The sequence below is a fragment of the Protopterus annectens genome, chromosome 2.part1, assembly GCF_019279795.1.
Source record: "Protopterus annectens isolate FY-2018-M chromosome 2.part1, PAN1.0, whole genome shotgun sequence".
Taxonomy (NCBI): Eukaryota; Metazoa; Chordata; order Ceratodontiformes; family Protopteridae; genus Protopterus; species Protopterus annectens.
The window spans coordinates 1,163,016,576-1,163,030,289 of NC_056729.1; the positions used below are offsets into that span (position 1 = coordinate 1,163,016,576).

Here is a 13,714-nt window from a genome sequence, read left to right on the forward strand (position 1 = left end):
CATTAAGACTCAGCTTAGGCTGGAGGATGGGAGAAATCCACTCCAACCACATGCATAAGAGAGACGAAAACCCATGCGAGACAATACACATGACGCAAGGGAGTTCAACCTATGAACCTATGCATACCTTCAAGGTTATTCATGACATCAAATGAGATCTAAGAATCACTTGTCAGTTCTGGCCAAATCCACTTGTTTCCATCACAGGAATAAAACATATTCTTTAAAGTTATGTAACATTTGCACAGTGAAACTGTTTTACACAGGCATTAATGCAATTCATTTTTCCTTTCAGGGTAATTTTAGACATCGCCTGTTTTGTTGAGACAAGCAGACAGACTGGGCAATTCACAAAATTGTTTACAATATACCCTAAGTTTTTGTGACCTAAGAGTTAGTTATTTCAGTTAAGGAGGGAGGGCACTTGCATGAGAATGGAGTAGGCTTTGTCTCTCACATGAAAAGACTTTTATGAGCTCTCCATTCAATCTGCCTGCCTGGACTAAACAGCATTCACTGAAATGAGATCCAGTCAGATGTACCGTAGTCAGTACAAGTGATACCTTAAATACTCGTGTGCACACACACACACACACACACACACACACACACACACACACACACACACACACACACACACACACACACACACACACAAACACACACACACGCATATACAAACAAACATATTCTAAAACTTAAAGTTAGAATAACTGTACTTTTTAGTGCTTTTTTCCCACAGTAAGAAAGAATAACAGACCAAAATATTAAGCCTTTCCACCTGTATAAGCTTTATGAAAAATTAACAAATGAGGAATTGGCAAGTTAGATGAAGAATTTCTCTTTGACTTAGTTTGAAGAAATGCTTAAACAGGCATTACACCTGAGTAAATATCTTGCAGAATTGTTCAGCCTTTATGAATCCCACTTCACATTCCAAAAAGCTGCATGTACATGCTTGCTTTTAGTGTCATGTCCTCGCAACATAATCTGGTCATGAGTAACTTTAATGACGCCATTAAATGTGAGTTTACTACCAAAAAATATTTTTTTTTTGACTTAGGTCAAAAATAATGTACTTGTCATATATCAGCCAGCTAATTAGTGTTATCTAAAATATGTATCTTTTAGACTTACCACAGGTGTAGATGACGTTGAGATGCTTGCGGATACCTGGGTAGCAAGGGTCCCCAAAATCAAATGTGCTGGCATACACACTGCAACTCCTCTTTGCATGACACTTCTTTGTCATGACTTGGAGGGCTAAGGCAGACTGGCAGTCTAATAATCATGAATGAAAAAAGAAAGAAAGAAAAATTAGTTATATAAATTCAAACCTCACTTCATGCAACATGTTCTTCAGGGTTTGATTTATCAACGTCAAGTGCCAGATTAAAGCAGCTTAGTGACATTATTAAAATTGTATAGTAGGAATCAATAAAATCCCTCCCCAGGGAACAATTCAAATGGAAATAGCATAAATCAGTAACAAGACTTAGACAAAGTCATGGTAAAGCTGAAAGCTTATGAAATGAAAAGGTCAGTGGTTTAGTAGTTTGAAGGCTGCTTCTCTTAAACACGGGACAAGTGAGGCAATTGGACTGCTAGGAATAATATCCATGAGAGATTCCCCCTAGAACTGCTGGGAAAATCTTCTGGCCACTGCTTGTATAAGATTTTAAGCATCTGCATGTCAGTTTTAAACTGTCAGTGTACTGAGCATTTTCTGTGCTGTGAAAATTAAATGTCCTGCACTAATGATAAATGCCATACTATGTTTTAATTTTTGCAAAAAACTCACTCAAAGGAAATGTGGAGCCAGTGATCCCATTCCATGAGATGAGTTTAGATGTATCACAGAGCAATTTTAATTTACCCTGACATTTTGTGTCCCCAGGTAGACTGCATTAAGGGAATACAAGAACAAAGTCACTTGCACGGGGTGGATCGCCTTCCACAGTACTATGGTTGTTCTTTTGAACCTGTATGAAGCAAAGGGTTTGCTGGATTATCATTTTCTAAAAAGTATGCTGATTACTACCATCATATTGATAGACTCTATTACCTCATATCTAGCATCATGTCTAATTTTCCTGAGCTTTGGTACATCTGACAGTATACAAGCCACAGTTACTATTCACTAGCAATAATCAACATGCTTAGCCTATGAAAAGAAGCAAAACTACTTCACTCAGCTAGCAGTACTCAGCTCGTCACTTCTAGGAGTCAGTTACAGTGTGCCAAAATATACTACTCCATGGCACAAAAATCATACTACCCTTTACCTGTAAAACACTTTAACCAAGTAATTTGCTCAGATGATGATTAATATAATAGTGCTGCCATTAACTTTCAGGTACTCTTAGTATGACACTGTAGCATCTAAATCAATATTGTTAACACCAGGGAAAGTGTTAATGTGGTCAGTTCTCAGTTTCACTTAAGAATGCATCAGGATCTGTTTTCTATGAACTTCATTAAATGATTTTACTAGTATATACTTCTACAGTATGTGAAAACTGAGAAAATTGTCACACCTATTCAAAATGCAGCAAAGCAGGAGTAAAAAATTGTTACTTTTATGTTTCTTGGCAGATTCTTCAGGGGCCCTAAGGATTTTATTCACTGTCTTCTTGGAAAGGAGCAACAGCTCTCTTAGGGTAATCTTTAAATAATATACTTTTCTAGGCATTTTCAAGGATTATGACTTGTGTTTTAGGATCTTTTGTATCAGTCTGACAACAGACGATTCTTCCTGCACTCAGAGTGGGTCTTCAACCACAGTTATTAGCAAGTTCATAACATAATTGAGAGGGGCATAGTTTCCAGAGCCTCAGGAAGCCATACCATCACACTATTAATTTTTTTCAGCATTCAAATGTATTCTTCGGGACTTCTAGGCATGCATTTAGCTACCCACATACCTTTAGAGTCATCACACAAAGATGCTTCTATGAAAACCACTCACCTATATTCTGCTACCTGTGTCATCTCAGCCAGTTGTTCAGACGTGATTGAGCTGGTCTGTTTTCTGCTGCCTGTGTCATCTCAGCCAGTTGTTCAGACGTGATTGAGCTGGTCTGTTTTCTGCTGCCTGTGTCATCTCAGCCAGTTGTTCAGACGTGATTGAGCTGGTCTATTTTCTACCTTTGTCACCTCAGCCAGTTGTTCAGACATGTGATTGGGCTGGTCTATTTTCTGCTGCCTTTGTCATCTTAGCCAGTTGCTCAGATATGCCATTGAGCTGGTTTCTTCTTTCCAAAACTTGCTCCATTATTGATCACTGATTTAATACAGCATCACATAAGTTTGCCTGACTACTGAACTCATCTGCACTGTTTTAGTTTTGTTTAGACAGTATAACATAGCAGGTATGTTATGTGGTTTGCTTCATTTATTACAAGGTCCATACTGGTGGGCTCTTTACTTCTTCTATGTTAAGTTACATATATTCATGGATTCTGTTTAGTCAAAATACACACAGCACTATGTTTTCAAGTGCTATGTTATCCACTACAGTGTCCTGTGCATATTTGTTACTCACAGATACCAGTTATGTTAACATGGATAAGGAAGTACATCATGTGCCATTGTCCACCATTTACTATTAGTAATAAGAGCTTGAAGAAACTTATCACACAGGCCACTTGAGGAAATTACTTATCATTGCTTGGTTTGTTTGTTTGTGTCTTTTGGTTTTTCCCAGGTAGGGGTCGCCACAGCGGAACTCCAGTCTGCTAATGATTGGTAGTTGATTTTTACGTGTCAAGTTACCAGCCCTGACACACAACCTTCAACGAAGGTACGCCCATTCATGCATATCTCCACGCTGAAGACTCTCTAGCTGAGAGTCGAACCGGACAGCGTCTTACTGTGAGGCGACAACGCTACCGCAGCACCACCACCGCAGTTACTTATCATTGCTTCGTATGTTACTCATTTTCTAGCTTGAAGACAAAGAACAAGAGAGTCACACAAATGAATTTCTTCATGAGGGAAACTGTTAAGGCCATGTGTGTGTGTGTGTGTGTGTGTGTGTGTGTGTGTGTGTGTGTGTGTGTGTGTGTGTGTGTGTGTGTGTGTATTAATAATAATATGCATTTCTAGTTGGCTAGAATGATCATTCTTTCCTATGCAATGAAGGAGAGGTCTGTAACCAGGAGGGTGTGTACATTTAAAACTAGACAGGTAAAAGTTCAACCAGTCAAAATCTACCATATCAGGTTCTGAGGTTCTAAGTAGTAGTTTTGGAGTTCAGCATCAGTGATTTCATAATCAAGTAGCCTACACATTTGGTGCCTGTACAGGAGTATTTCTTCAAATGGATAGATCAGAGACTTACGTAATCTACAGAGTTTTCCACCAGCACTGTAGAAATCAGACAATGGAAGCACAGTAGCAGTGAGAGCATTATATGTCTAGCTCAATGTGGGAAGATGGATAGGCTTGAAGCTTTACATACGGCATGAATCTCTGAGAAAATGTTAGTACCTTAGGATCTTACATAGCTTTTATCACAAAGCAATCTGGGTAAGACTGAGTTATACACCCATATTTTAAAATGATCATGCAAGGTAGACTAGCATGAGAGCTATGTCAGAATGTTAAGAAGCCACATGTATTCTTCAAAGAAACGCTCTGCCATGGCTATAACCATTAAGTTGGTATAGTGCTTCCTGCAGTCAAAACTGTAGGGTTTCAATCCTTCTACTTTCATTTCCCTATTGTGTGACTATTTTAACAAAACAATACTCCTGGATTGTACCTGAAAAGGGGCACTTGGTAAAGTGAGTTTATATGCTTAACAAATGGGTAACATAAATTTAAACTAATTTAACATTTGTCCTTTTTGAGCCTTTGTCCTCCATTTTTTTGGTTTTGTACAGAATTGTTGGACAAAGACATTGAGAGTTATTAACAAATGCTATTACCAAAAATATTGGGGTTACATGCTAGATATAATTCTTGATAAATAAAATTTGCCTACAAATTGTCATGAAAAGCTAACCTTTAAATAAGAAATGAATGTAGTATAACCAGTCTTTCTTGCATCTTCTCCCTTCTCTTAGTTTATGTGTAATTAGATATTTTCCCTAAACATACAAATAAATGGTTAAATTTCTATTTTTACTTTATATATAGACTATCCCCATTTTAACTATCCCTTATGAGACCAAATGAACATAAGAATTCTCATACTTTACTTGACGATGTAGTGACTTCTTGTATATATATATATATATATATATATATATATATATATATATATATATATATATATATATATATATAATTTTCTCGGAACGAGATTGTTGTTTGTTTTCTTTAGATAGGTATTTGTATTGTTTATTTGTGTTTTTTGAGTTACCGTATTGTTGTTATTATTTGAAAAAAGAAAATTGAAATAAAGAGATTTTGGAAAAAAAAAAAGTTCCTTGAAAATGTTTGGTCTTCTGGCAAATTATTGAGGACTATATTCATTAAATAATGACATGCATGTGAGTTTCAGGCTTTGCATCCTACAGATAATGCTCGTGAATGCAAACCTTGCTATTCTAGCAACTCTGTAAGTATATAAGTGAAATATTTAAAATCTTTTCCTGATTTTGAGTCTTTTTCTCTAATTCTTGAGATAAGAAGTTGAGAGGGCATTGGTGGATTGCAGTGGGTTGCACTGTATAGCTCTGACAGCATGGACATGGGCTATATTTCTGAGTTATTATTTATTACCTTATTCATTCTCTTGATCTCAAGCTGATATTAGAGGTGTACAGTCATAAATTTAGTCTATAATTGATATGTGTGTGTGATTGTGTGTGTGTGTGTGTGTGTGTGTGTGTGTGTGTGTGTGTGTGTGTGTGTGTGTGTGTGTGTGTGTGTGTGTGTGTGTGTGTGTGTGGTTCCTGCATCCCAGAATAGGCATGATGTAAAGGAAGAAATCAATTGTCATAAACATGAACATCACAACATGAGCAATATTCTTTAGATATGATCCTTGATTTTCTTGTTTTGTTGACTGTTGACAGTGTGTTTATTATTTGGCTGTGAATAATTTGAATAGTATGAAGTCTATGACTTTAATGTTAAAATTTTTACTTCTTTTTCTCATTTCGGCTTTTCCCGGTTAGGGGTCGCCACGGCGGATTACCAGTCTGCTCATGATTGGCAATGAAGTTTTTTTTACAGTGTCGAGTTGTGAGCTCGGCGCCCAACCTTCCACAGAAGGCACACATGCACGCATTCACACCTAGGGACAATTTAGAGTGTCCAATCCACCTACAGCATGTCTTCAGGATGTGGAAGGAAACCGGAGCACCCGGAGGAAACCCACGCGACCACAGGGAGGACATGCAGACTCCGCACAGAAGGCACCTCAGCTGGGGATCAAACCAGAGAACATCTTGCTATGAGGAGACAACACTAACCACTGCACCACTGTGGCTGCCCTAATGTTAAAATTTTTACTATGAATACTATTTTAATTTAGCTTGTTGTGACATCCACTTTGTTGGGCTACAACAGTTGGTACTTAGTGTAGATGAGTAAGGTTATGAGCTGTTAATGAGTGTTTCCTGTAGTGCAGGGTTTAATTCTCACAGCCTTTGTTTATCTACCGTGTGACTCTGACCAAGTCACTTTACCTGACAGTGCCCTTGGGCTTCCCCTGAAAAAGAACACTTTGATCCAGTGGTCTGTCCCATGAAGTTAGCATATAAATTACACATTTGTTTTTTGAATTTCTGCACCCTTCACATAGCCATTAATTAGTGGGTCACTATATGTTATTTGAATATGAATCCCAGCATGAGCTTCTAGTCTAATGGATTGCCAGATGCATTTTCATTAAATGCAAGTTTCAAGGGAAGGGACGTTTACTGTTTCTTGTGCTAAGTCTGTTTTCAATAAGAGAGTGTTTTGTTTAGAAAACGTCTGCCAGTGTTTCTGATGTAAAATGTCAACTAAAGTTTTAAATGAAATTCACTCTCTGTGATATTTGTAAAAATAAAGAAGAAACTAGTATTAGCACTGATAGGTTTAAACAGTGTTTTATGATAATTGAGGAGAGACAGACAAACAGAGAAATATTGTTATGACTGTCAGGGTCCTGATTCATTACCCTGGATAAGCCCCCCATTTGACCATAATCCAGCTATGCTGACTCTGAAACCATATGCTGCAATAGTACATCATTATCATTATATATATATCTTCTTCTTTTGGCTGCTCCCATCAGGGGTCGCCACAGCAGATCAACCGTTTCCATTTCTTCCTGTCCTCTGCATCTTGCTCTGTCACATCAACCACCTGCATGTCCTCTCTCACCACATCCATAAACCTTATCTTAGGCCTTCCTCTTTTCCTGTTACTTTGCAGCTTCATCCTTAGCATCTTTTTCCCAATATACTCTGCATCCCTCCTCAGCACATGTCCAAACAAACGTAATCTTGCCTCTCTGGCTTTGTCTCCAAACCTTCCAACCTGGGCTGACCCTCTAATATACTTATTACTAATCCTACCCATCCTCGTCACACCCAGTGTAAATCTTAACATCTTCAACTCTGCCACGTCAAGCTCTGACTCCTGCCTCTTTGTCAGTGCCACTGTCTCCAACCCAAATAACACAGCTGGTCTCACTACCCTCTTGTAGACCATCCCTTTCACTCTTACTGGTACTCGTCTGTCACAAATCACTCTTGACACTCTTCTCCACCCACTCCATCCTGCCTGTACTCTCTTCTTCACCTGTCTTCCACACTCACCATTACTCTGAACTGTTGATCCCAAATATTTAAACTCATCCACCTTCACCACCTCTGCTCCCTGCATCCTCACCATTCCTCTATCCTCCCTCTCATTCACACACATATATTCTGTCTTAGTCCTGCTGACCTTCATTCCTCTTCTCTCTAGAGCATATCTCCACCATCACTCCCACTGCAGACCTCACCACTGTAACACTACCCTCGTACATATCCTGTAACACTATTACATACTTCTCTGACACTCCTGACTTCCTCATACAATACCACAACTCCTCTCTAGGCACCCTGTTATATGCTTTCTCTAAATCCTTCTGACATTCTCTATACTTCTCCATCAACACTCTCAAAGCAAACATTGCATCTGTAGTGCTCTTTCCTGGCATGAAACCATACTGCTGATCACTAATCATCACCTCCCTTCTTAACCTAGCTTCCACTACTCTTTCCTATAACTTCATGCTGTGACTGATCAGTTTAATCCCTCTGTAGTAACTACAGCTCTGCACATCACCCTTATTCTTAAAAATCGGTACCAAAACACTTTTTCTCCATTCCTCAGGCATCCTCTCACTTTCCAAGATTTCATTAAACATTCTAGTTAAAAACTCCACTGCCATTTCACCTAAACACCTCCATGCTTCCACAGGTATGTCATCTGGACAACAGCCTTTCTGTTCTTCATCCTCTTCATAGCTATCCTTACTTCCTCCTTGCTAATCCACTGCACTTCATGATTCACTATCCACACATCATCCAACCTTCTCTCCCTCTCATTCTCTTCATTCATCAGCCCCTCAAAGTACTCTTTCCATCTGCTCAACACACTCTCCTCGTTTGTGAGTATGTTTCCCTCATTATCCTATATCACCCTTACCTGCTGCACATCTTTACTAGCTCGGTCCCTCTGTCTAGCCAATTGGTACAGGTCCTTTTCTCCCTCTTTAGTGTCTAACCTTTTATACAACTCGTCATACGCCTTATCCTTAGCCTTTGCCACCTCTCTCTTTGCCATGCACCTCATCTCCTTATACTCTTGTCTACTTTCTTCATCTCTTTGACAATCCCACTTCTTCTTTGCCAACCTCTTTCTCTGTATACTTTCCTGTACTTCTTCATTCCACCAGCAGGTCTCCTTGTCCTCCTTCCTCTTTCCAAATGTCACACCATGCACCTTTCTAGCCATCTATCTTACTAGCTCTGCTGTAGTTACCCAGCTATTTGGTAACTCTTTACTGCCACCCACTGCCTGTCTTAATTCTTCCCTGAACATCACCTCACAATTACCATTTTTCAATTTCGACCATTTGATCCTTGGTGCTGCCCTCACACTCATCCTCCTCTTCTTGATCACCAATGTCATCCTACAAACCACCATCCTATGCTGCCTAACTACACTTTCCCCTGCCACCAGTTTACAGTCTCCAATCTCCTTCAGACTGGCCCTTCTACATAAGATATAATCCACCTGCGTGCATCTTCCTCCATTCTTGTATGTCACCCTATGCTTCTCCCTCTTGTTAAAATACGTATTCAACACAGCCATGTCCATCCATTTCGTAAAATCCACTACCATCTGACCTTCTACATTCCTTTGCTTAACACCATACCTACCTATCACTTCCTCATCCCCTCTGTTCCCTTCACCAACATGTCCATTGAAATCTGCTCCAATCCCCAGTCTCTCACCCTTGGGTACAGTCATCACCACTTCATCCAACTCACTCCAAAAATTTTTTTCTCATATATATATATATATATATATATATATATATATATATATATATAATATATAATATAATAATATAAATAAATAAATGGCACATACTCATGCATAGCCATGGATGAGACAAAAAGCCAACAAAGCAAAAATAAATAAATAAATAAAACAAAGCTATGTGACTAGAGAGCTGCATACTAAGGGTTCCCATTGAGGATTATAATTACAATCATTAGAACAGCATGACTTTTAATGCAAGCAGGGTGAATATGTCTTAACATTGTGGTATTTTAGAATATTCTTCCTGTTCTGGGGTGCAGAAATCTCAGAATCAGTATATACAAAGGTAGCAATGGTGTCTGAACAAAGGCCCATTCGTTGAAGAGAGAGGAGAGCAGAGGGACTCACCCCCAGCAAAAATGCTCTAAAAGTATGACAGTTTTAGAATTCATTATTTTTCTTCTCTAAATCACACTTCATTTCTTGAAGTGCTAAAAGTAGCATTGATCAAGTCTTATATGTATGACAGTGAGTCACATGATCATAGGATCAGAGGAACTACAAGGCAAGTCAGTCTGAAGACTATGTGTGCCTTGCCAGGGGAAAACATGTCAGGCTAGTAATGAATTTACAAGTATTCATCCAATCATCAAAATTAGTCTTAAAGGAGGCATAATGTCACTCTGCTTAGCATGCAGGGTCAGTTTGTTCATAGGTTCATAGGTAGGTACTAGGCTATTGGCCCTAGGGCCTATACAAGCCTAGCCAAAAAGGTACCCTGGCTTTTGCCACCCAAGAAAAGTATTTTCCTGTGCCCCTGTCAAACAGAACCACAGAAATGATCCCTGGAGTGAATTTCCTATTACCCATCCAATCATCAAGATTTTTCTTGAAGAATGCTAATGAGGAGCTCTGTTTGACATAGATAGGTAGTCTGTTCCAGAGTATGGGAAGTATCTGGGACAGGAATCTATCCCTCCAGCATTTTCTGTTTATTGTGGTGACAAGGTTTATGTCCCTAGAGCGTGTAGCTCGGAGGGATTGGGATTTCTTTAAGTGGAGCATGTCCAACAGCTCTGGGTTTGACATAGCTTTGTATGTTAGGCAGAGATCGCCTCTGAGTAGGCGATATGCGGTGGAGTAAAGCTGGAGTTTTTTGAGTCGGTCTACGTAAGGCATGTGTTTGAGGCCAGTAATCCTCTTTGTGAGGTATTATTGTGGCCTTTCCAGTTGTTGTAGATGTCTTGTGAGGTACATACCAATAGGGGCGTTGTACTCTATAATGGGTGTAATGAGTGATGAGTAGAGGGGAACAATGACCTCTTTTTTTCTAGATGAGAAACCTTTTGTGATGAGGTGTGCCATGTAGAAGGATTTCCTGACCACGGTGGCGATGTGATTATCAAATGAGAGACTACTGTCCACCTGTGTCCCAAGGTCTCTAATCACACTTTTGGTGTTAAGTAGACTACCGCCTATGTGGTAGTTCACAGGTACAGAGTTTTTACCAAAGGGGATGACAATGAACTTTTTGGCATTGAGCTTGAGACCATGGCTTTGACACCAGGCATCTGTTTCAGTGAAGCCCTTTTGTAAGATGTCCACATCATTAGGAGTTTCAATTATGGTTCCTAGTTTGCAGTCATCTGCGAATTTAGTTAGCCAAAGACCTTCTGTGTTAATCTGTACTTTAGATAAGTAGATATCAAACAGGAGAGGACCCAGGACTGAACCCTGTGGTACACCACTTGTCACTGGTCTGAAGTCTGATTTGGAGTCTGCTACTTTCACAGTGTGGGTTCTGTCAGTAAGTCAGTTGGCAACCCATCTTGTGACATAGGGATTTATACCTAGTTTAGTGAGTTTATCTAGAATTCCAGAGTGGGGGGTGGTGTCGAATGCCTTGGCGAGATCTAGATAGGCTGTGTGAACCACCTTACCCTCATCTATGGCTTTGGTGACTACTTCAAAGAAGTCTATCAGGTTTAGGAGACATGATCTGCCTTTTACAAACCCAAACTGTGTGGGGTCCAGAGTTTGGAGATCTCCAATGTCTTTGTTTATGAATTCCATGATGATACGTTCCATGGCCTTGCAGACCAGGCTTGTCAGGCTAATGGGGCGGTAGTTCCCGGTGTCTGTTGTGGACCCCCCCCCCTTTGTGGAGTGAGATAACCGTCCCGGTGCGCCATTCAATGGGCACAAAGCCTGAGGTGAGGCTTTGACTGATCATGGTACTTAGGTGGGGTGCCAGTTCATTCTGTAGTTCGTGTAGAAGGCAGCCTGGGATGTTGTCAGGTCCCATGGATGCTGTGTTCTTGGCTTTGGAGAGTGAGGTTTTTACCTGTGCAGCCGTGATTACAGGAACTTTGCATTCTTCTGTTATAAAGATGGTCCCTTTAGGAGGTGAGAGGGGGGTAAATTTAGCACTGTTCTAGAGAATGTGCATCCACTGTGTGACAAATCTACCCCTCCAATGTATTTACTTACATGCTGATTGAGGTTCAGCTCCGTGGTTCATGTGTTTGTGCAGCCATTCATTGTGTGAAGGTATAAGAGATCCATTAGGGTGGGGCATTTGATGCATGTAATGCCAGGCATAGATCTCAGTGCAGAAATCTATAGGAGAAAGTGCACACATATAGGGTTTGTAGTTTGTCTTGACAGCTAGGGGGTTTATGCCAATAATCTCTTTCATCAAGAATATTTTGGGGCCTTTCTAGCTGTATGATATATCTGGCTAGGTACATGCCAAAAGGGGCAATGTACTCAATAATTGTCTAATTAAGATATAGTGCAGATTGACAATAACATCCTTCAACCTAAATGAGATACCTTTGGAAATCAGTGATGCTAGATAGAACTGAACTGTTGAGAGTCCAGTTTTAACAGATTTTAATATTACAGTTTAAGATGTCAGATGATACTTTCCATGGCCTTGCATAATAGTCCAGGTAGGCTGATAGGTCTGTAATTCCAATCCTCTCTGGTAGGTCCCCCTTTGTGCAGGAGCAGCACTACATCTGTTATTTCAAACCTGAGGGACATACAGTGTGACCATGCTTAAGTTAAAAAAAATTCTGGGGGTTCAGCAAAGGCATGTCTGAAGCTAATAATTAAGCATTCAGGGAAACTGTCTGCACTCACGGAAGTGAGTTTTTTAATTTTAGAAAGTACAATCAAGACATATTCCATGGTGATCTTAGATGAGTGTGGCTCTGGAATTTGGAATTTCAAGGATTGTTTCAGGAGTAACATTAACACTAAATCTGTTTGCAAGTATTAGGTATCATTAGGGTCAGAATAGGTAATGATGTTTTGGACTAGATCTGCGCATTGCAATCATTGGAGAATTTGGTTAGTCAAAATACAGAGACATCTTCTATTATAACCAACTATGTTTAGCTAGTTCACATTCAGCATTGGTCTTTCTGATGTTCATTTATAGTTTGGTGCTGATTTTATTTATTAATTTATTTTTATTTAGTCTTTAATGTGAGTGGATTTATTACGGGACTTTAAAAGTTTTTTAGTTTGTTATAGAGCTTATTTATAATAGTGAATCACAAGGGTAGCTTATTTTTAAATTTATACTGTGAACTGTTAGAGCTACAAAATGTATTTATGTAGGAGCAGAGTTCAGAAGAAATAACTGACACTTCATATGGAGTGGTGCATTGCTAACTCATCACACAATTTAATCAAGTTTATATGTCTGAAGTTCTTCAATTCATAAATGTTTACTGCTGTGGGGTTAGTGGCTTTAGAGGTGAAGGTTACTAATTTGTGGCCCCATTTAAACAGGGACTAAGATACTGAAGGCTTGGTATACTTGGGTGAATGTTGCTGAGGAACAGGTTCAGAATGTTCCGACCTTTAGTGGGCTACTTAACTATTTGTTCTAAAGAGTTACAGTTTACTAGATCTAGGAATCTTTGGCAGTGCCCAACTTTTGTGGTCTAGGTGCACTAATTAATTGAAGGATAAATGAAGTCGCCCAATATACATGACCTTTTATAAGGTTAGATCACTAAATATATGTGGGAATCTGTCATGGGCTACTGAGACATAAATGAGTCTTACAACAGACTACAAACTGATAGCTATTCTTATTATGGGTAAATTGGAGTTCAGTATGTTCAGTATTAGGGTTGTGGAGAATTTCTTTAGCAGTGATACTCTCTTGGTCAAATATGGAGATGCCTCCACAGTGTCCCTCAGCTCTGAATGTATT

General features: G+C 39.4%; 1 protein-coding gene across 1 annotated transcript in view; it reads right to left on the reverse strand.

Annotated features, from left to right (window-relative positions):
* LOC122794364 (protein eva-1 homolog C-like) overlaps positions 1–13,714 on the reverse strand; it is a 1,797,456-nt gene that overhangs the window by 804,705 nt on the left and 979,037 nt on the right. The window contains exon 5 of the mRNA XM_044062695.1: positions 1,138–1,281. Within this exon, the coding sequence (XP_043918630.1) occupies positions 1,138–1,281 (144 nt within the window). The remainder of the gene's footprint in view (positions 1–1,137; positions 1,282–13,714) is intronic.